Source organism: Ovis aries, chromosome 10, assembly GCF_016772045.2.
Source record: "Ovis aries strain OAR_USU_Benz2616 breed Rambouillet chromosome 10, ARS-UI_Ramb_v3.0, whole genome shotgun sequence".
NCBI lineage: Eukaryota > Metazoa > Chordata > Mammalia > Artiodactyla > Bovidae > Ovis > Ovis aries.
In genome coordinates, this window is record NC_056063.1 from 69675802 (window position 1) to 69699777 (window position 23976).

General features: G+C 39.0%; 2 protein-coding genes across 8 annotated transcripts in view; one reads left to right on the forward strand and one right to left on the reverse strand.

Annotated features, from left to right (window-relative positions):
* Positions 1–737: 737 nt before the first annotated feature.
* On the reverse strand, positions 738–23857 carry TGDS (TDP-glucose 4,6-dehydratase). Of its 7 annotated transcripts, none has more exons than XM_042254983.2 (13): positions 23723–23857; positions 21258–21344; positions 17651–17717; positions 16825–16893; positions 15603–15693; positions 11088–11230; positions 9872–9970; positions 8722–8781; positions 6526–6569; positions 5751–5916; positions 4293–4351; positions 3638–3735; positions 738–2350 (listed from the first exon to the last, which is right to left on the reverse strand). In XM_042254983.2, the coding sequence occupies exons 3-13, from the start codon at positions 17705–17707 to the stop codon at positions 2265–2267; spliced, it is 972 nt and encodes a 323-aa protein (XP_042110917.1). In that variant the 5' UTR covers positions 17708–17717; positions 21258–21344; positions 23723–23857; the 3' UTR covers positions 738–2264. The 7 variants fall into 7 exon arrangements, with proteins under 7 accessions (XP_042110917.1, XP_014953723.1, XP_042110918.1 ...); XM_015098237.3 differs by lacking the exon at positions 23723–23857 and adding an exon at positions 23018–23112; XM_042254984.1 differs by lacking the exons at positions 16825–16893; positions 23723–23857 and adding an exon at positions 23018–23112.
* GPR180 (G protein-coupled receptor 180) overlaps positions 23378–23976 on the forward strand; it is a 28467-nt gene continuing 27868 nt past the window's right edge. The window contains exon 1 of the mRNA XM_027973708.2: positions 23378–23598. Within this exon, the coding sequence (XP_027829509.1) occupies positions 23454–23598 (145 nt within the window). The 5' untranslated portion in view covers positions 23378–23453. The remainder of the gene's footprint in view (positions 23599–23976) is intronic.

Sequence of the window (23976 nt, forward strand, 5' to 3'; positions counted from 1 at the left end):
GTGGTGGCTTCTCTTGTTGCAGAGCGCAGGCTCTAGGGCATGGGGGCTTCAGCAGTTGTGCTGCACGTGCTTAGTTGCCCCGTGGCATGTGGGATCTCCCCTGATCAGGGATTGAACCCAGGCCTCCTGCATTGGCAGGCAGATTCGTAACCATCGGACCACCAGAGAACTTCTGAAGTTTGTTTTTTTTTTTTTGTTTTAAGATGACTTTTTAGAGCAGTTTTTGGTTTACCACTAAACTGAAAAGGAGGAACAAAGATTTCTCTAATACTCCCTGAGCCTACATATGTATAGCTCCCTTATTATCAACATGATTCATCAGAATGGTGCTTCTATTTTTTTTTTTTAACCAATGATGAATCCAAATCGATAGTAATCACCCTAAGTACATAGTTTTTCTTAAGGTTCACTCTGGCTCTTATACATTCTCTGCCTTTGAAAGTGAAAGTCAATCTGTCGAGTCCAACTCTTTGTGACCCCAGGGACTATACAGTCCATGGAATTCTCCCGGAATTCTGGAGTGGGTAGCCTTTCCCTTCTCCAGGGGATCTTCCCAACCCAGGGATCAAACCCAGGTCTCCTGCATTGCAGGCAGATTCTTTACCAACTGAGCTACGAGGGAAGTCCTTGAATAGATATAAATTGACATATGGACATCATACCATCATACAGGGTATTTTCACTGAATGAAAAGATCACAAACATACGTGCAAGAACAAATGACACAGAACAAAGGACACAGAGCAAGTGTTTTTATTTTGTCATCCACCCTTAATGACCAAACTCCACTGAAGACAATTTGCTCTCAATTTGTTCCATTTTCTGCCTGTCACTTCCTACAGCCATTTCCCTGAGCTCTTACCCCAAATCCATTTTCTCCAGAGCTCCAAGAAGCACTCCTTCCCTACATAACTAAGACCAAAGGACCATCACGTTGGTAGTTCTCATTCTAGTCCTTGTGTGTAGTCCTCGTGCCTCATACTATGCCCAACTCTGGCTCAGTCTATTCTTACAGCTATAAGAATTCTGAAATGACAGTGTTTTAACTTCAGTTTGTTTCATTCTTATTTGGCAAGTGAAAGTGAAAGTCATTCAGTCGTGTCTGACTCTTTGCGACCCCATGGGCTTAGTCCATGGAATTCTCCAGGCCAGAATACTGGAGCGGGCAGCCTTTTCCTTCTCCAGGGGATTGTCCCAACCCAGGGATCGAACCCAGGTGTCCGGAATTGCAGGCGATTCTTTACTTGCTGAGTAACAAGGGAAGCTGTTTGGCAAGTCCCCTTACTAATTTTGGATCTGCTTACTACTCTTTTCCCAAGCTTCATGTTCTCCACTCCTATCACCCATCCTCAACCACTGCTGAGTTAATAACCTCACTTTCTACTCCACAGAGGAAACAAGCCACCACTCATACACTGAAGCCAGAAAGTTGGGCATAGCCTTTGACTCTTTCCCTTTTCTCGGTGTAACATCCAATCAGTTACCTTTTCCAATCATCTTAAAGACTTTAGGGGAGAGAGGAATTAAAAATACATGATAATCAAGTACTTCTAAAAATTCCGTACAGCAAAACAAAGACATACTTTTTTAAAAAGCCATATGATACATTAAATACATGAAAATATTGATAATTTTATAAATAAAATCATTTTAAACAGTAAATACATGATAAAATTTCTCTGATACAAGATGACTTATATAGTTCCATGATCGATTTTGAAAATATAAAAACTACCTTTTTTATAACTTAATTTTATAAAAATTATCAAAAGTTAAAAAGTGCTAGATATGCTTCCATTTGTTCCATTTTTAAAGCACTTGTAACACAACATCTGACCTTAAAAAGATAAATTAGGGCATAAGGTTCATCCTATATTGCCTAAAAGACTTTAGAGACTTTCTAGGCAGTGGGAAAAGCTGGAGAGTTCAATGTCAGCAAAGGCTGTCATCTGCCCAGAGCTACCTGTCCTTGTTCTCAGAAACAGGAGATTCATCCTTCCCGACCCATATCTACCAAGAAGTCTTTCTATGCATACTGGTTCCTAATTTTCAGAATAAAATGTTTCTGAGAGAATTATGATTATTTAAATCCTATGCTGAGACTGAACTTCTTCTAAAGATTGAGGCATTTTACATTTGAATTTTATACACAAAGTCATAATCTAATTCCAAATGAAAAAGAAGATGCTTCATTTGGTCACTTGATTTCATCTCACTTGTCGAGGTAGGTAGGATAATTTTCTTCTTTCTCTGAAAACTCCCAGCTATACAAACGGTGGTTGTACCGGAAAGGGTTCTAATGCTTTTTCTGCATTCTTCCAGTTGTGAAAATTCTCTCTGTACCACTCAACTGATAAGACAAAAGACAAAAAAATAAATAAAATAAAATAAAGAAAACTAAACATCAGTTAACCAATATTTACTGAGTTCCTACTAAGTAAGAAAAGTCTTGCCCATCAGCTAATGTGTAGGCAAAGATTACCTAATGATGAAAACAATTTGATTTTGAACCAATGATGTTAATCAGGAAATCTTTCATCACCTGAAAACTTAGATTTAAGAATCAACAATTTTGGGGGGAGAATGGATACATGAATATGTATGGCTGAGTCCCTTTGCTGTTCACCTGAAGCTTTTACAACCTGGTCAATTGGCTGTACCATACAAAACAAAAAGTCTAAATAAAAGAAAAATAATCAACATTTCTCTTTAACTTCAAAAGCCCTTCAATATTGAATTTGCTGGTAAAAGTGTTAAAACATTCTGATTTTAGACAATTCAGGGGAAAAGGTAACTAAGTCACTTGTGCTTGTTTTAAGGTCAAAGGAAAAACATGTAGTGTTTTGTTCATGTAAATAAATATCACAATATTGCATGATAGGCATAGTGAAATGATGTGAACTTCCTTCTGTTAATATGTAAAATTACTTTATGCTGCTATCTATAACTTTATTAATAAGTTTTTCAGTTGAAAAAATGATAAATTATCTTTGAATTTGCTTTTTAGAACTCAATATAAGTATTTTCTATGTCCAGTTTTGAACCAAGACTTTTTTCCTACACTTGGGTATCTTTTCTCATGAGTACATTTCTAAACAGAATTTAACAGATATACATATATATACACAGATTTTATATAGATTTACTTTAATATATTTCTGCTGCACATATTAAATTTGTTTCCTATTTGTTTGTTTCAGTATAAAAAGACTCAAGAGACTCAAAGACTGTAACTGTCTCTATTTTACCAAATCTCAGATGCCTGATCTTAAGATGAATCATTACTTTACAGATTAGTAAGAAAGAAAACAAGTTGAAGCAAGAATTATCAGACACTAGTGACTGTAAAACACATACCTCTGAAGGAGGTGAAAAAAGTGAAAAATGTGCATCTGAGAATCAATGAAATAGGTACCTGACAAATGCTAAGAAGAAGAAGCCTGATCAGAAGTTAGTCTTTAAAGTTCAAGACACTTAATTACTAATGTTAGAAATACATTAAATGCAAAAACTTCCAAAACAAAAGTGATTTACCATAACATTCTGCCAAATTTGTAGTGTCCTAAAAAACAAATTATTGTGCCTTAAAATTTTTCTGAATCTCCCCCTACCCTCAAGGGATCAATTCATAACATACTTGTTTTTTTAATTCCTTCTTTCCAAGGTACTTTAGGTCTCCATCCCAAGCCATGTATTTTTTCTGACTTCATTGGATATCTCATGTCATTGGTAGGTCTTAGAAAACAAAACAGATTTAAAATGACACTGTGGATATATATTTACAAATTTAAATTCTTAAGAGAAACAATGAGTCCATAATTCAATTTTTTTTTCTCAAAAATTTTCCCCTGATGACCCCATTATAGAAAATTTAGAAAATAAATTATATGTTAAAAACCATCTATAATTCAGATGCCTAACCCTCTGTGGCTTATCCTTTACTTATTTCAACCACATATTAACTTGTTAGGACTCTATGTTTCATGTCCTGGGTCTGGTAGTTTGTAGACATTAGAAATTATATTTTAAAATACTTCCATAGCAAGATGTTATTATCCCTATGTCACACTCAAGAAAATCTCAGACTTGGAAAGGGTCAATAAACTTTCTTTAAGCCATACCAGTAGTAATTAATAATGTTATATTTTCTTCTTATTACATTTATAATTAGGAAAAAATATTTTAGCAGAAAACTGAAGAGAAAAACTTTTCTGGGTAAGGACATACATTTATCATCTTATAAGTACCTAAGACTTCAAAACTTTTCCCCAATTTTTTAACTTGTTACTCACCTATCATCAACATAATCAACCCAGTTTTCCATTTCAGACTCTGAATTGGTCTCTTTGATCTGTCAAAAAGGAGAAGACGTTTAAGTCAAATTATAAAATGAGACCAGTGAATAAAAAGGTAGTCAACTGATTCAAACGACAAGAAAAACAGCCTCCTCCAAGTGGGGAAGGCAGCTAAGATGAATAACATTTTTATTAACGCTTTCTATACTTTATAATCTAAATTCTAGCTGAAGCTCAGAAAGATTACACATTATAAAAACCATAGGAAAAAATAAATTTTTTGGCTTTTGGTTATTACTGAGTGTGATATTATGATTTAAAATCAGAAACGTCTATTTGATGTTCATCCCTGTTCCTGGCACAGAGCTCCTAAAAATACATAAGTGATGAGAGATAAAGGTGGTGTTTGCTATTTATAACAAGCCCCTTTCAACTACATCACAGTTTATGTTAATGAGTGATTTTTGGAAAGTCCCTAAGAATGAAGACTGGTTGCCAAGGGAAGCAACCCAGCAATTAGAGGATGGAACTCAGCCTCCCTGCTCCCACCTCTGAGGAGGGGAGGAGACTAGAAGTTGAACTAATCAGTGGCCATGATTTAATCCATCATGCCTACTTAATGAAGCCTCCATAAAGACCCCAAGAGGAAAGCTTCCAGGTGCTGTGAGGGGGCACACACGGAGAGGGCAGGAAGCTCCCTCTCCTTTCCCTCGTTATCGTGTGCCCTAAGGATCTCCTCTATTGTTTGTAATAAACTGGTAATCTAATGGGCAAACTCTTTTCCTGCGTTCTGTGACTTCCTCTAGCAGATTATCTCAGACTTATACTTGGCTGATCAGAAGCACAGGTGACAGTCAGGTTTCGGGACTGACGTATGAAGTGAGGGCAGTCTTGGGGGACTGAACCCTTAACCTATGGGATCTGACACCATCTCCAGGTAGGTATGTCAGAACTGAGTTAAACTGTAGGACCCTACTAAGCTGGTGACTGAGAATTGTTGGGTGTGGAAAACCCACACATTTGGAGTATAGACATGTTCTGTGAGTAGTGCGAAGGAAAACACGCTTTACCATTTGCTCAGTCACTCTTTCTATTGCATCCTGAGATTTATAACTGATGCTCACTAATACATGCAGAATTATTATTTATATATCATTGTTTCTTGATCCTAGGGCACACGATTTAACATTTGATTTCTTGAACTTGATTATGTCTTATAATGGGTATGTACATTTAATATAGTGGAATTTTTTTTTCTGGAAAGCTGTGATTGAATAAGTGATATACTTACCCAAAATGACACATCTCAGCACATAATTATGAAGTTCTTCCTCTTTACCTGTTCACTTTTCCAGTGAGTAAATGGTAAATTGCTGATTTTGACAAAATTTGTGATTACTGTCACTAATTCCGTGACTATTTTGAAAATATTGCCCTTTCATAATATATACATACCAGCTGTATTAGTTCTTTGGCAAGCTGGAGAACTGACATTTCAAAATTGGTTCCAATGTTATAAATTTCACCTGGTTTTCCCTTTTTGAGGACAGTGAGAAATGCTTCTACCACATCAGTAGCATAAAGGAAATTTCTTGTTTGAAGCCCTGACCCATGAATGCAGCTAAAAAGATGAAATGAAAGAGAGAATCATAAAGTGTAAAAAAGTAAGCTCTCCCAAATCTGGGTATTGCAATGACAGTACAATTTCAGAGAAGCCAATTCCCATAAAGATCCTAGATATCTCTTACTGAAAATACAAATTCTCATGACTTCTAAATTTTATCCATAATTCTTAACACATCTCCAAACCGTCTGTGGGTACTCATTAGGAAAGTGGCAAACATCTAAGTGACCCCTGCAGAAATAATTATTCATCAATTCTATACCTTAAGTTCATTTTGAAGACTATCTACAGTTCTAGGAATTAAACACATCTTTTGCAAAAATAAAATTACATAAAGATAGATGACAAATTGTAATGCCATAACTCAAAGTTTTAAGGTAGATTATTTAAGGATTAAAATTATCTTAGTAATCAAATTATAAAGATGAATTAACCATTATAATTATTTTAAAAACTATTACTAGTAATCGTAGAAGGCATTCCTAAATTTGTTGTGACACTAAACTCTAAGGCCTCCAACTCTACCGCTTTATGATTTTCAAGAAAGACTGACACTAAATACTCTAACATACCAGAAAAACATGCATATAAAGGTAAATAACATACCATTTCCTGTTGTGTTGTAGTAAAGATATAAATTTTGGAATAACCTAAAAGAATATTTAAAGATCATTTCATACTTTGGAAATTCATTCATAACTATAAACTTAAACTCATCATAACATTAAAAGATTATTATTGTTAAGGAACACATGTAAGGATAAATTTTAATTCTTATCACTTCACAAAATACCTATTGTAATTTTGATAAGTAAAAGAACTCTAAGATCATTTCCTATTTCATAAAACCAGTTATCGCTAGATTAAAATGAAGATAAAATGATATAAATAGCGAAAAAGAGTTCAGGTAAAGTCTTCATGAACAGTTTATTCTCACTGTAAGATTGTCAGGAAGCATTTAACAGGAGGCTTCCTGTGTGCTGTTTTGGATCTGTCAGGAATTCTCTGTTCCTTATTAATTCCATTCAGGAATTGAGAGGCAAGCCTCTCCTGGGGGCTGAAGAATCCAGGCATTTATTTCCTTCATCAGTTTTTCTATACAGTGATAAGTACCCTCTTCCTTCTTGTGAACCAGGTGGTAAAAGTGATTGTTTACAACTCTCTCTCTCTTTAATATGGATCTCCTAAGTTTTATAAGTCTGGAATTTTAATTTTTATCTTTGCTGAGAATAACAACCTTGTAAGACAGTATATATGCCCACACCATGTTAATTAAAACACCTTTGCTCCATCAGAGCTCTGGTGCCCGTGTCTCTCTCTTGCTCTCTCTGTCTCCCTCTCTCTTTCAGGCTGATTCCCTGCAGCGCAGAGGCCCTCTGAGTCCACTTTCCTGCCCAGGCTTCTAAGACCCTCTCGAGAAGGCGCTCTGCGTCTTCACTCTATCAAGAGGGCGCCTGAGGCCTCCGTGAACAGAGTAAGCCCCGTGGCAGGGGCTTTATTGGCTTTCTGCGTAAACCAAGGAATATCAGCCTCTTTTCCTCTCCTTTACTTTTTTATCGTTGACTCTGGACCACCAGGTTTCGGTCCATTAAAGGACCTCAACATAAGATCACTTTTGTGTTGGTTTTCTATCGGCATGAATCATAGCTTACTTCTTACTTTATATACAGTATCTACACAATAAGTTATTGTGAAATTAATATAAAGCAATTCCAGTACCACTGTATTCAAAGAAAATTCATGTTAAACATAGTGAGGCAAGAAATTATTAAATTTATAATAAATATGTTAAGAATATTCTAAAAATTAAGCCAACTATATATTAATATCAGCAGATCATGATACGGCCCTTTTCTTTGGGCAGACAGATCAATGCAATAGCTAAGAAGTAAGAAAACCCAGCTCAAAAGTTTAGCAGTGAGACTAGTAGTTACTTAACAATGGGCTTTATGGTACAGAATCAACCATGCACACATTTTAAGCCTTTTAACAACCCGTCGTATTTGCTAAACTACTTTCTGGAAGACACTCAGGCCTGCATAATACAGAGGAGTTGCTGCTGCCGCTGCTGCTAAGTCGCTTCAGTTGTGTCCGACTCTGTGTGACCCCATAGACAGCAGCCTACTAGGCTCCTCTGTCCCTGGGATTCTCCAGGCGAGAATACTGGAATGGGTTGCCATTTCCTTCTCCAATGCATGAAAGTGAAAAGTGAAACGGAAGTCGCTCAGTCGTGCCCAACTCTTAGCGACCCCATGAACTGCAGCCTACCAGGCTCCTCTGTCCATGGGATTTTCCAGGCAAAAGTACTGTTGGTGAACAGTTAATCAGCAGACTGTAAGACAAATTTATGTACAAGCTTCCTGCATCACTCTCTAACTAGTGTCTACCTTTCTTTACAGCCTGACATATGGCCTGACTGCAAACTAGAAAGGAGTCTTCACTGGCAAGATATTAATGATGGGAGTATTCTATAGTGCTTTAGAATCCTGCAACGTACAAGGCATCTTCATATACATCATCTCACTGATCTTTCAAAATTCTTTCTAAAATTATCATTACCCATTAAGTTAAAGATGATGCTCAAAGGGCCTAACTAAGGCCATTCCAGCTTGTAAGTATCAAGCTGAGACTTAAGTTGTCAAACTCCATACCTATCGAGATTTACATGTGGCCTATATAGCATTTATAATTATGGTTAATTACAACATAAATTATTTTGTACAAATAACTGAAGTGAGATTATTTTAAATCATGAGAAGTTACAATCACTAAAACAGAACGTAAATTCGAAGTAAAATGTACCTTTTCTGGATACTGATGTGGTCCATAAACATTACTGCTTCGTGTGATGACAACTGGAAACTTAAAAGAGTATTTGACATTAAGGTCATGGAAAGGTCCAAAAATTGATTATCTAAAGATAAGCAGTTTTAAAATATGGGCACTTTTGGCTAAATAATTCCACACACCTTTAGGACAGAAGCGAAGGGATTTTTTTTTTCTAATGTAAGGTTCTTGAAAAGACAGGAGAGGATGAGATTCAGAAAAAGACAGAAGCTCCAAGAGAAAGAAGAAGAGTCTTTACTGGGACAAGGGAAGGATGAAAATAGATGGAGGCAGGTTTGTAGGTCTGATTGCAGGAAACTAAAGACATTTCCACCTGATTATTTCAAAGACCATCTGAGATGTTAAACTTCCAAGTTGGCTTTCTCTGTGGGACCAATCCTTACAAATGAAAAGAGCTACAAGACCAACGCTACTGGACCATAAGAGGCTAGAGAACCTGAAGTAATTCCTTGCTTCTCCTGTCTGGCCCAGTCCCGAATAACTGGAAGATCAGTGGGAAGTGAAGTGCAGGGATTCGAGCTGTTGATACACAGTGGGCCAGGCTCCCGCAGGGACACTGCCACAGCCACAGGGACAAATCCAGCTCCATTCATGAGGGGCCGAGAGGAGCAGCGGCATGTAAGCGAATCTCCTCTCCCTCTGTCTCCCTTCACTCTGAGGACTCCTTGGAATCAGGATTTTCCAACAGGGCTTTTCACCCTAGCTGTCACACTCTACCTATTAGTGAAGTAGAAGCAACATATATCCAAATTGCTCCTTTATTTTTTAATTTACTGTTTTGGCCATATTGTGTGGCTTGCAGGATTTTGGTTCCCACACCAGGGACTGAACCAAAGCCCATGGCAGTGAAAGTGCCAAGTCCTAATCACTGGACTGCCAGGGAAATCCCCAGAAATTGTTCCTTTAAATGACAGACTAGATAAGAAGAAAGGTCAATGCTTTGCCCACAAAATGTTGAAAATCAGTTGTTTAAATTCCTTAATATATAACTTTTCTCAGTCTATGCCTTCTACTCTAAAAATAAAATGCTGGCTAATGATAACCTGGGGTTTTAATACCTAAGTCCAAAAAAGAGATGATTCCAGTTTCTGAAGCCAATTCTTACCTTATACTGTTCCCAATAAGACTGTACAAAACACTCAGCAGCTGCTTTAGATGATGCATAAGGATTTGTAGGTTGTTTAGGTGAAGATTCATCGAATTCCTAATTTTAAAGATATATTTAAAAAGTAAGTATTATGTACACTTCCTAAGTTGAAAAATCAGAGAACATATTACAAACTTGAAATGTTAACCACTTACATTTAAAGGACATTTACTGAAACCCAGCTATGTGCCTGGCACTTTTCTAAGCACTTTCTTTACATGTAGTAACTTCTTTATAGTTCACAACAACCCTACAAGGAAGGCAGGACAGCAAGTGCAAAGTCCCTGAGACAGAACTGCATCCAGTGGAACTACAAGGAGGCTGGTGTGAGGGAAGAAACGTGAGATGAGGTTGGAAAGCTAGAGGCCAGAGCACGTGGAGCCCGGAAGGCCTGTCAAAACACTGACGGGTTTTTGATCAGGATAACATCAAGATCTGACTTAGGTTTTAAAAAACATCCTGGCTACTGTGTCAGATCTGATGTAGCTCGACGAGAGTATAAGAAGGAAGAGGCTTGCTTGATAAAAATTGCAGAGAGATTTTGCAAACGGTTGATTCTCAGAAGTCGGATGGGGCATTAAAGAGAAACGGTCAGGTCTGCTTTTTCTCACTATAAGTCTTTTCAAGCTACTTTTTTTTTTCATTCTATATGTGTTTTGGTAAATAAATATATTTTAAAAATAAAATGAGATCACTGTAAACACTATGAAAAATAAAGACTGAACAATGCAGCCACTTTTTGTGTAAAAGTATGATGTTTACAAATGATTAACAAAGGAGAACAGATTCCTGCTTCTATAACAATTTCACACTCACTCCTTGACAGTGTAATGTGCTTTTCTGAGCAGAAGATAAGGGAGACAGGCCTTATGCTGCAGCCTAACTTATACATGCGCTGGCCCATGGGAATGACATTCATGATGTAAGACTGGGTAGTCAGTGAGAGCTCACTTTCAAAATACTGTCAGTCAAATTATATAAAATCTGTACCAGACTAGGCTGTTGTTTCCTATGTGGGGTGGTATTACTTGATTTAAACAATGGAATAACAGTCTGAAGAGTCCCACAAGTGTGTAAAATCAGAGGATTAAAAAAAAGTCTAGAGTATTTTCATCTGACAAGTTTGTATGGTGGTACAGGGTAAGTAGTTGAAACAGACATTTTCTAAGCTCACCTTATCAAGACTGCCTCCATAGACCTCATCTGTGCTGACGTAAATAAATTTCTCCACTCTGGCTTCATGAGCAGCACTTACCAACACATGAGTACCGTAAACATTAACGTAGGTAAACTCAAGGGCACGGACAAATGAAAGATCTAAAAAAAGAAGAAAAATCCAGAACAGTTCCTTTCAAAGGACAAAGGAAATAGCAACCAGTAGACTCAGGCGTGGGCTTCCCTGGTGGCTCAGGTGGTAAAGAATCCACCTGCCATGCGGGAGACTTGGGTTCAATCCCTGGGTTGGCAAGATCCCCTGGATCTTCACTGGAGTGACAACCCACTCCAGTATTCTTGTCTGGAGAATCCCATAGACAGAGGAGCCTGGGGGGCTATAGTCCATGGGGTCTCAAAGAAGAGCTCTATTTACGTTTTTTCATTTACCACAACTGCAACAGTGTTAAAACTAACATAAAAGTGAAATGCTATTTATGATTTCTTCAAACTCAAATTACATACTACATGTACATTCTTAGAACCTAGAAAACTATCAGTGCTATATTTACAGGAAACACTTTTTGTTTTTAATTCTAAAAAGAAAAAGAAGAAATGATACAGCTAAAATTTTAAGTGCTCTTAAATTTTAAAAGTTTTGGAACAACTAAAAGATAGGAGGGTTTGCTTTGATGGTATCAAGAATTATTATAAAGTTACAGTAATTACAGTGTGGTAATGGCATAAGGATAGACAAAAGACCAGCGAAACAGAACAGGAGCCCAGAGACAGAACCATGCGTATATGGGTACTTGAAGCTGGTTTTAGAAAAGGCAGAGAAACCAGAGATCAAATTGCCAACATCTGCTGGATCATCAAAAAAGCAAGAGAGTTCCAGAAAAACATCTATTTCTGCTTTATTGACTATGCCAAAGCCTTTGACTGTATGGATCACAATCAACTGTGGAAAATTCTGAAAGAGACAGGAATACCAGACCACCTGACCTGTCTCTTGAGAAACCTGTATGCAGGTCAGGAAGCAACAGTTAGAACTGGACATGGAACAACACACTGGTTCCAAATAGGAAAAGGAGTACATCAAGGCTGTATATTGTCACCCTGCTTATTTAACTTATATGCAGAGTACATCATGAGAAATACTGGGCTGGAGGAAGCACAAGGTGGAATCAAGATTGAGGGGTGAAATATCAACAACCTCAGATATGCAGATGACACTACCCTTATGGCAGAACTAAAAAAGCCTCTTGATGAAAGTGAAAGAGGAAAGCAAAAAAGTTGGCTTAAAGCTCAACATTCAGAAAACAAGGATCATGGCATCTGGTCCCATCACTTCATGGGAAATAGATGGGGAAACAGTGGAAACAGTGTCAGACTTTATTTCGGGGGGCTCCAAACTCACTGCAAATGGTGACTGCAGCCATCAAATTAAAAGACGCTTACTCCTTGGAAGAAAAGTTATGACCAAACTAGATAGCATATTTAAAAGCAGAAACATTACTTTGCCAACAAAGGTCCATCTAGTTAAGGCTATGGTTTTTCCAGTGGTCATGCATGGATGTGAGAGTTGGACTATAAAGAAAGCTGAGCGCTGAAGAATTGATGCTTTTGAACTGTGGTGTTGGAGGAGACTTAAGAGTCCCTTGGACTGCAAGGAGATCCAACCAGTCCATCCTAAAGGAGATCAGTCCTGGGTGTTCACTGGAAGGACTGATGTTGAAGCTGAAACTCCAATACTTTAGCCACCTGATGCAAAGAGATGACTCATTTGAAAAGACCTGATGCTGGGAAAGATTGAGGGCAGGAGGAGAAGGGGACGACAAAGGATGAGATGGTTGAATGGCATCACTGACTCAATGGACATGGGTTTGGGTGGACTCCAGGAGTTGGTGATGGACAGGGAGGCCTGGCATGCTGAGGTTCATGTGGTTGCAAAGAGTCAGACACGACTGAGTGATTGAACTGAACTGATCTCCAATAAAGGGGCAGTGGGAAAAGGCTTAGTCTTTTCAATAAACTGTGTTTGGTCAAACCGATATTGACATGCGGGAAAAAAAATCTGAATGTAGAAAGCAAAACAATAACTTTTATGAAAAGAATATAAGAGAATATCTCCATGACCTTGGAGGTATGAAAAGAATTCTTACACAGATAACAAAGAGAACTAACCCTATAGGAAAATGTAGACAAATGGACTACACTGAAGTGAAGAATTTCAGCTGGTCAAAAGATACCTTTAAGAAAGTGAAAAGGCCAATCACAGATTGAAAAACAGTAATGGCAAAAGGCTTGAATTCAGAGTATATACAGGACTTACAGAGGAATTCCCTGGTGGTGTAGCGGTTAGCACTAGGTATTTTCACTTCTGTGGCCCCAGGATTCGATCCCTGGTCAGGGAACGAAGATTCCATAAGCCATGTGGCAAGGTCAAAAGTAAATAAACAAATAAATGACTAATAAAAATCTGTAATGAAAAAAACTGACAATCCTTTAGAAAATGGTATAGAGACTTACACAGAAACTTTCTAAAGACATATACGAATAGGAAAGGGAGGAGAATACCCCAATAAACAAATGCAAAGGTTTTAACCTCATTCATAATCAGGGAACCATAATAAAGTCACCAAAGGCTGACAACAGGAAGTAATGGTAAGCATCTCAGAAACTGCTGGAAGGAAAACTGCTTTGTCATTAATCAAGCAAAAGAATTTGTTCTAACAGATATGAAAGATTAGTCAATATATTGTGTAATCAGCACAGGCACAGACAAATAGACAAATGGGGAGTTGAGAAACAGTACCTTATATAAAGATACTTGATATATGACAGGGCAGTGAAAACTGATGAGCTTTCCCATAAACAGAAGAGGTCCAATTAGTATTCAAAAATAAAACTGGATTTTCATCTTACACTGCATATAAAAATCTATGTCAGATGGATTACAAATTGAAATGTGAAAGGCAAAACTGCAAACCTTTTCAAAAATAATATGGGAGAATATCTTCAAAACCTTGGGGTGAAAGAGAATTTCTTAAGACCCCGAAAACATTAACATAAAAGATACATAAATTAAGAATTTATGTAAGAACATCTGTTCATCAGAACACACTAGCAAAAACATGGAAAGATAAGCCACAGAGTGGGAGAAGAAGATATCTGTAATACATCCAACAAATCCACGTGTGTGTATATGTGTTACACATACATATATACATATATATGTGTATATACACCTACAAACCAATGAGAAAAAGGCAACTAACCTAATTAAAAAATAGGCAAAAGATTTCAATAGGCTTTCACAAAACAAGTAACTTAAATTATTAAGAAACCTATAAAAGGTACACAGCTTCATTAGTAATCAGGGAAATACAAATTAAAACCATAATGAGATATCACTCTGCACACACTACTCAGATTGACAAAAATGGAAAAAACTAACAAAACTAAGATTTGGTGACATCTGGAATAACAGGAGGTTTCCTACACTCCTGAAGGAGAAGAAATTCATATGGTTGCTTTGGGAACTAATTGGAAATCATCCCTACATTGAAGTGTGCAGATCTTATGATGACAGTGCTATACTGAGAGAAATGTGTATTAATGTGTACCAAGATGCATGTGTAAGAATGTTTTAATGGTAGTACTGTTCAAAATTCCCCCAAGTGCAAATAATCCAAATGACCAACAAGACTAAAACAGACAGAGGAAGTATTATATACTTAAAGAGATGAATACTGTATGTCCCTGACAATGAAGAAATTATACCTCCACCCAACTGTATGGATGAATCTACCAGCATGGAATATCAAGACCAAACACACCTACACGTTATTTTATGTATGCCTTTTTATAAAATCTAAAAACAGGCAAAACTAACCTAAACTCTTTACAGATAAATACAGAGATATTTAGAGATAAACAGAGACAAAGCTGCAGAGAACACCAAGGGAAATTATAACTTAAAAATCAAGTACTAAGGCAGTAGGAATACTACTTCCAAAGAGGGTTCAGCAACATTCTACCTTTTGTTTAGGTGATCGCTACCTGGGTATTTTATTATCATCATTTATTTAACCTTACTTCTAAATTCTTCTGAATATGTGCTATATTTCACAATATAAAATGCTAAACAAATTATTAGAAGATATCTCAGAACAAAATAGTACGGATAATAATATAAGGTTTAACTGTGTATCAACCATCCACCTTAAGAAAAACAATATAAAAATACAGCTGAAGGCCCATTTCCCCAGAAGGAATCACTATTCTGGATTTGGTTAAACTCAGTTTTCAGCTAATGTTCAAGGTTACATTTTACTCTACACTAACACAAGTAATCTGGAAAGCACCAAGTATCCTGACAGAGTGACCACGGGCTTTTCTGATAAAACATGGTATATGTTCTTTCACGTACGTTAAGTACCTATTTGTTCAACCCCATTACTGGACCTTGATTTTGGCTAGACACTGGAAAAAAACTTTGCCTATCATAGCTGCAACATAAAACAATGCTTACCTACATGCGTTTGTGCAGCAAAATGTAGTACTATGTCTATTTTCTCTGTTTCAAAGAGTAGTTTCACGAAGTGAGAATCACATATGTCACCCTATATTAAAAAGCAAACATAAAAAAACTAAGTCTCATCGAGCATTCTCAATCATAATAACCATTTTATTTCATGAACAAAAAAAATGATAAGAAAAAAGTTAATCCCCACCCCAGGTACAGAAAAGAATATCTTGAAAATTCAATTGAGGGGTGAAGTACAGTAATGGGGTATTTCTCCTGTGTTCTAGTATACAAGATAATCAATTCAAAATATGTTTTTGTAAATAAGTATCTAAAACAGTATTTTTGGGGGCACCAACTACTACTATGGACTGTGCTAGTTTCTTTCCCTTCATATTCTTGCCAACCTGAGATAACTATGTTAGCAGGAAAAAATTTAAACATATTTTTAAAAGTTTGAGATAACCATTATTGAAATATATTTAAAGTAAGTGTAACAACTAGAATTATGGATATCACCACAACTAAGTAAATATTTTTAATGTTATATATACATACTAGTTCTTCTAAAAATATGTATTCTTAACAATTCTTTAGTAACTGAAGGAAACACTTTCACACAGAAGAAAAAAATTACGAAATGTTTGCCTAGTATAATCTTTATGATCTGCTGTTAAAAAGAGTTTTTACAATTACTTAAAAAACATAAATCACAAGGTACTTCCATTTGACATTAAAATTTCCCTTTCTGAATTAGTGATGTGGTTTATTTTTTGGACTATTCGAAGAGCGGCTAATAAGAATCAGCCTTCCAGGGCCAATTCATCAACTTCATAGGAAAAAACTACCATGGGCTATAAGCTGGGCTTTTGATGACTGACTGGCCTGAGTAACACCCTACTTTGTTTCAATCTCTTTAAATCCTAGCAAGGGCTTATTTAGAAGGCTAGTGAGGACCTAAAAATTACATAGCATGGAAGTTCAATCAGCTACTCACAGATCTGACAAGGCACCAAAAATCATATGTAACTATAATGCAGTATCAATCTACAAGTATCAGTAATATTCTCTATAGCACATGTGCTTCTAAAATTAAAAAGGTTATTAAATAAGCATGCTTTCCAAGCCTATATCACACAGGTTTATAAAGTAGAAAGCTATAATGAAGTCTGAATGCCTAAGAGGCACAGTACAAAATAATTATATAATTATAAGAATATTTTCATACCTGTATAAATTTATAATTTTGTTTATTAGAAATGGTTTCAAGATTCTTCAAGCTTGCACAGTAATCCAACTTAAAATAAGTAAGGGGGGCAAAAACAACACAAAAAGTGATAATAAATAGCATTTCTTATAAAATATCAATTTATTTTAAATACTATAGATCTTCTAAGCATAACATTATTAGCAAATCAGTGTATACCAATGGGGGAAAACTTACTGTCTGTGGTTGGCAGGCAAAAATAATTAAGACTTAAAGATTATTTTTTGTCTATATATTTTTTTACTATTTTGCTTTATGAAATTATGGTAACTAATTGTATCTTGTACTTAAAGTCAACAATGCAATGATTATGAATCATGGCTTTCAGAATCTCCAGGGAGATTACAGAAATATTCTCAAAACTAATTTAACTACACTTTAGTTTTTAAAATAAATATACAATTTTCGGGAGGTGGCAGTTATAAAACCATATAATAAAATAATCAGAATACCTCAATGTCAAAAAAGGTTAACAATCAGAAGATTACACAAAATATTACACCAAATATTGAATTTAGAGTGAAGACTTTCTTACAGTAAAAATACCACACTTAAAACCTTTACATTATGGGCTACTGTAGCAAATTTAAAAGTATCAAGACTTTATGTAAGATTAAAAACCTGTATGATCACATGACTAGGTAGGCTCCTAAGTTGCTAAAAATGACTAAATACAAAACTAAAATATCAGCATGACAGGATTCTAATACTTTTTAAAAATATAAATAAGGTTCAGAACACAGAGTTCATTTTCTTTTTACATGGAGCTCATTTTTGTCAAACTTACCTTGTCTAGATTTATGATCATATAATTTGGATAATCTTCTACTAAAGAGACAATCATATGTGATGCTCTAGAGAAAAAAGCATATCTTGTTAGTAGAAATTTAACCTTTTCCTTAAATTTTCAAATGTTACCCTAAGCTATTGAGTATTAGGAAACTATTCAAAGATGCTATCAAATTACTGCAAGATAACAGAAAGAATAATGATGCTGAATATATGATCCATACTTTTCATTAATCTTCTCAACAGTATTGATATACAAAGTCTTACCTTCCCTTTTACACTATGGTGAAGAGAGAATTCATTGGTCCTGGATATAAGAAAATAATTAGCCAAAAGATGCTATCCATGCATGCTTTGAGTATAGGAGTAAAGCAATATCATAAATACAACAGGTGATGGTCAATACAAATGGACTTAGAACTCTAATGTGCTTTTACAGAGACTGTAGGCATAACTAAAAATTAAGCTCTTATGAGCACGGGAATTGTCCATGTTTACTGTAATCTTATTGCAATTTCTGCATGTCTACAGAAACCCTATTTCTTGATATAAGAATTTGGTGGTGTAAAGTAGAATCCTGGGGGTGGGGAGAAAGGAAGGTCCTAGAGAAGTTCTAGGGTAAACCTTGGTTTCCAAGGCTAAGAACTGCTGAAACCATCCTGAGGTGAATATCCATAGTGACATCATGAGTATCAGAGGACCCTGAAGTGGAGACAGAGGTACCTCTCTGTGAGATAATCCACCAGATTTTATCATATGCACCAAAACGCTGGGCTCCTAGGAACAAATGATAAATCCAGAGTTTGTACCCGACAGCTCTTTCACAGAATTTTCTAGGATGTACCTTTCCCGGGCCAGCACTTTACAACCGTTATATGCCCATGCTTCCCTTTCACTAGAGGAAGCTTGCCTAGTACCCTCCTCCAAGTCCCTGTCCCGTTAGAAGAGGTGATCTAATGTACTAATGGGGTGGGAGCATTCCGCCAGGTGTTGATAGAACCATAGTCTCTGCCCTCACCAGTTTACATCCTAGGGTGCGAATGCAGACACTAAGCAAGTAAACACAAATATGCAATATTATTTCAGGTAGTGGTAAGTGTGTTAGTTGGGAGAGGGGCTACTTAGATAGGGTGGACCAGGTGGAGGTGATGTCTGAGCAAACATCTGAACTGAGTGATGCAAAAACAAAGAGCGTCAGCAAAGAGGAAGCAAGGACCAAGGAGGAGCTAGCCTCCCATGTTTCAGGGGGTAAGGGTGGCAGGCACAGAAAAGCAAGAGAAAGAAAGACAGGAAATCAGGTTCCAGCTTAGGCCCCTGAGAGTCTTCTATATGTGACTAAGAGTCTGGATATTATTTTAAGCCTGAAAGAAACCTTTGGAGTGAAATGAGACACCCGTTTACTTAACAAACACAGACTCTGTGCGTGAGAATAAACTCTAAGGGAACAAGGGTGAAAGTGGTATGACTCATCAGGAGGTTACAGTAGTAGTCTAGGCAAAAGCAGACAGTAACAGGGTTTAGGGTCAAATGGGGAGGAAGGTAAGATGTGGTCGCTTAGGAAGTAGAGAGAGGACTTGCTGATTAAATGCGGGTGTGAGACGGAAAGAGGCTTTCAGACTAGCATAGGTCAAAACACCTGCAGAGGATTTTTTTTTTTTTAAGTCGGCTGCATAAATGAAACCGCTCTCATAATCCAAGAACCGTTTCATGAAGCCTACACGTACAAGGCCTGTGTTTCGAGGGAGTGAAGGTGGGGTGGGAACCGGACCGGGGTTGGAACAGTTGATGAGAAACTTTCTGCAAAGCGGGCGTGCTCAAAAGAGTGACAGGTAAATGTCGGGCCAGGTAGAAAGAGGAACAGTACCACGGCACTTCTGCTTCGATTGAAGTGAAGTGAAGTGAAGTGGCTCAGTCGTGTCCGACTCTTTGCGACCCCGTGGACTGTAGCCCACCAGACTCTTCCGTCCATGGGATTCTCCAGGCAAGAATACTGGAGTGGCTTGCCATTTCCTTCTCCAGGGGATCTTCCCAACCCAGAGATCGAACCCGGGTCTCCCGCATTGCGGGCAGACGCTTTAGCCTCTGAGCTACTTTTGATTGGGAGACGTTTAAAATAAGTCGTAGTTTCAAAGGAGCCACGTCTCCGTAGGCCAGTAAAGGAGGAGAAGGTGGAACGATCCAGGTCGTGCGTTAAGACCCTCCCCCTGTCAATCAGATCCCCAAAGCTGGTCCCAAGTTGCCAAGGGCCAAGTAGAGGCGCAGGAAAAGGCTGGGGTTTTGGGGGAGCCACTACTCGGCCAGCGGCGCCGTTACCTACATGAAACCAGCACCCCCGGTCACCAGGACCCGCTTCGCAAAGCTGTCGGGAGGACCCAAGGACTCGGCGCGGCCCTCAGCCGACATCTCCCAGCTCAGCAGGGCTTGGCACCGTAAAGTGCCAGGTCTGTAGATCGTAGGGAAGTTCCACCGCGACTTTTTGCGACGCGTCCCACTCCCCGAGACACGTTAAAGGAGCAGACAGATGCCGCTTCCGGAGCTTAGACCGACTTGTCCCCGCCCACCGAGGGCTGGGCGGGGCCCTCCTGTGTGCGCGCCCAGGAACAGCCGAGAATCTTAGGAACAGAGGAGCCTGGCAGTCTGTAGTCCATAGGGTCGCACAGAGTCGGACAGGACTGGAGCGACTTAGCACGCACGCAAGAAGAATGGGAATACTCAGTATACGTGGAAGTGTCTTTTTGTTACAGCCTTTTGGGGGGAAACAAGTAGTAACATATATGAAAATTTCAAACGCAGAGACCACTCTCAGTTCAGTTCAGTCGCTCAGTCGTGTCCCACTCTTTGCTGCTGGATTGCAGCACTCCAGGCTTCCCTGCCTGTCCATCACCAACTCCCGGAGCTTACTCAAACTCATGTCCATCCAGTCGGTGATGCCATCCAACCATCTCATCCTCCGTTGACCCCTCCTCCACCTGCCTTCAATCTTGCTCAGCATCAGGGTATTTTCCAATGAGTCAGTTCTTCACATCAGGTGGCCAAAGTACTGGAATTTCAGCTTCAGCATCAGTCCTTCCAATGAATATTCTGGACTGACTTTCTTTACGATGGACTGGTTGGATCTCCTTGCAGTCCAAGGGACTCTGAAGAGTCTTCTCCAACACCACAGTTCAAAAGCATCAATTCTTCAGCTCTCAGCCTTCTTTACAGTCCAACTCTCACATCCAAACATGACTACTGGAAAAACCATAGCTTTGACAGACCACTCTATGATCCCAAAATTTCATGATGTATAATATAGATATTGCAAAAAAACATATGTTCACTTTTATATTGCTTACAATAATGAAAATCTGGATACAATGTACATGCCTACTAGTATTGTCTCACTTTTTAAATGTAATGGGCTGATAAAATTTAATGCAATGGGCTCATAAAATTTAATTTAATGCAATTGAATGATAATGGCCTTTAAAAAGGATGTTCCAACATGGAATGAAGGCCAAAATATATTGCAGTGAATACTTATGGTTTTATCTGACCAGACTTCCCTACCTTTTATCATCTTCTCAAGTTACCCAGGAAGACCATAGAATGTGCATCTGACTCACCATAGGCTAACTGAATCCTCTTCCTGGGATTTGGAATTGGGCTAAGGTTTCAGCATAGTCTGGTTGCTCTTGTTGAACTCTGAGGACCTATAAAAATTTGCAACTTGTTAGCTATACTCATTCAAATGAAATGAGGAAGCAAGAAGCCTGTCTTCAAAGAGAGAGAAATGAAGTTGACCATGAAGATTAGAAAAAGAAGAAATCTTCACAGTATTCAAGGCCTATGTTCAGATTTTTTTTCAGGACCAATTTTATTCCTGTCCTTGGTTTACAAACACCACCAATTTGTAAATGTAAGTCTTAAAGGATCCACCTTGAACTATTAACAAGGAGTTACATTTGGTATCAGTATGAGCAGGGAAATGAAAACTTCCATTTTTATCTTAATTTATCTAAATTAATTTTATCTAAATTTTATCTAAATTTTTTCTAAGCTGCATGAATTACTTTAATAATTAAAAATAATGTTATTTTTTAAAACCTCATATTAATATCTTCAGTTTATTCCTAGTCAGCCAGAGTTATAGAAAATGCTAGATACATGATATGAAGTTTTCCCTTTCTAAATTATGAGATCTGTTGTGAGAACTTGCTTATATGTAATAAAAGCTTGCTGTCCAATGAAAATAATTTATATACCTTTATTCATGAAATGCTTTTGAGCTTCTATTCTCAAGATATAGTCTCTGACCATCTGGAGCTTACAATACATTAAGGTATTCAGATAAATCAGTAGATATTTACAATATAGTATGGTTAAATATCCAGGTAGGGTAGTAAGAGATTCTGGTTCTTGGGGTATCTAACACAGATCTGAAGGCTTGAGAATGGCTTCTTAACGTGCCTTGGGAAAGTAGAGTAGGAAAATGAGATGAAGTAGGGGTTAAATAGTAGAATATGTGAAGTATTGCAGCCAGAGGGATCTGCAAATGCTATAGGCCCACACTGAGAGGTGGAAATATGAGAGGCTTGAAAGTCACATTCTGAAGAGTTTGAGTTGTGTGCTAAGGAGAGAGCCTCTGAAGGCAAGCGATGCAGTCATACAGTGTTTCCCAAAGCTTTCTGTGGTTCTAGGGTAGAGATGGACTGTGTGTAACTACTTGAAGAAAACTGACTGTTGTCAGATCAGTTGTCATAGGCCAAGTAAATGATGGTAAGGTGGTGGCCTGGGTAGTACAGTGGCTGCTGCTGCTGCTGCTAAGTCGCTTCAGTCGTGTCCGACTCTGTGCGACCCCCTAGACGGCAGCCCACCAGGCTCCACCGTCCCTAGGATTCTCCAGGCAAGAACACTGGAGTGGGTTGCCATTTCCTTCTCCAGTGCATAAAAGTGAAAAGTGAAAGTGAAGTCGCTCAGTCGTGTCCGACTCCTAGAGACCCCCTGGACTGCAGCCTCCCAGGCCCCTCCATCCATGGGATTTGCCAGGCAAGAGTACTGGAGCGGGTTGCCATTGCCTTCTCCGGTACAGTGGCTAGTACTTCTTAACCTAATCGTCCAGAAGAGGCGCTAATAAACTGTTTCTTTTAACTGACTGGATGCAGGGAGCTTAGGGGTGGAGGTTAGGGTGGTGATGAGGGGTTGTTACAATTCTCAGCTGTCTGGCCTGCTGGATCATGGCATAACACAAGACAGGAAACCTAGGAGGGAAAAGTCGGTTGGAGGTGCCAAGTGGCCAGGCGTTAAGCTGTGGACAGGGACAGTTTCCTGCCTTTGAGAGATCAAATTGGGCACATAGAACTTTCTTGGGTGGAGCATTCCTCACCTCACCAGAAACGGTCTGTTGTGTGTTTCTTCTTTCCGAAACCCACACATCACGAGAAAACCTTTCGGGCCGATGGCATTCGCAGGCGCATGCGCAGTGGCACCACGCGCGCGGCAGAGAGGAGGGCAATAATTTTTCCGTAACCAGAAGCAACATCCTCCTGAGTCTCCATAAAAAAGGCGGGAACTAGCCAACTGGCCGGGGAGTGATGGGACTCCCGTATCTGCAGTCCCGCCCATGTCAGCCTCTGATTGGTGAATATCCTTGGCTCGTGGCGGAAGGGCCCATCTCATTGGCTGCTAGTCTCCTGGGGGCGGGCCCGCGATGCCGGTCCTGCTCCCATCATCCCCCTCCCCCCCCATCTTGAGCTGTCGACGTGGGGCCGTGGCCGCGGGCGGTTAGGGGTTGGGGTGTGGGTACCGAGCAGGAGGCGGGGATGGGGGGGCTGCGGCTGCTGGCCGTGGCCCTCACCTGCTGCTGGTGGCCACCAGGCAGCCAGGGTAAGACGCTGCGGGGCAGCTTCAGTAGCGCCGCAGCCCGAGACGCTCAGGGCCAGAGCATCGGCCACTTCGAGTTCCACGGTAGGTTCGGGGCCGGGGAGAGGGATAAAGGCGCGTGGGCCCATCCCGCGGGCCCTTCTCTACCCTCCTCCCTTGGGGAGCCTGGAGCTGGCAGCGGCAAGGCTGGGGACTGTAGCCAGCTTACCTGCGCTTCCCCTGTCGCCGGTTGTCTCCCCTACCGCGGCTTCCCGGAATCGTGGGATGCGTTTATGACCAACCCCTCTGTTGCAGCTCCCCAGATCCTCGTCAGCTCCCTCCCCCATGAGGGATTGTATCCTGCACCTAAAAGACCGTTTCCTCAATCCTCTCGTGCTGACGAATGTGCTGTTCTCTATCCTGCTGCAAGTTTCGAGATCCTTCGCTCAAAGAAGCATCGTTTATTCACTCCTGTCAGCTTAA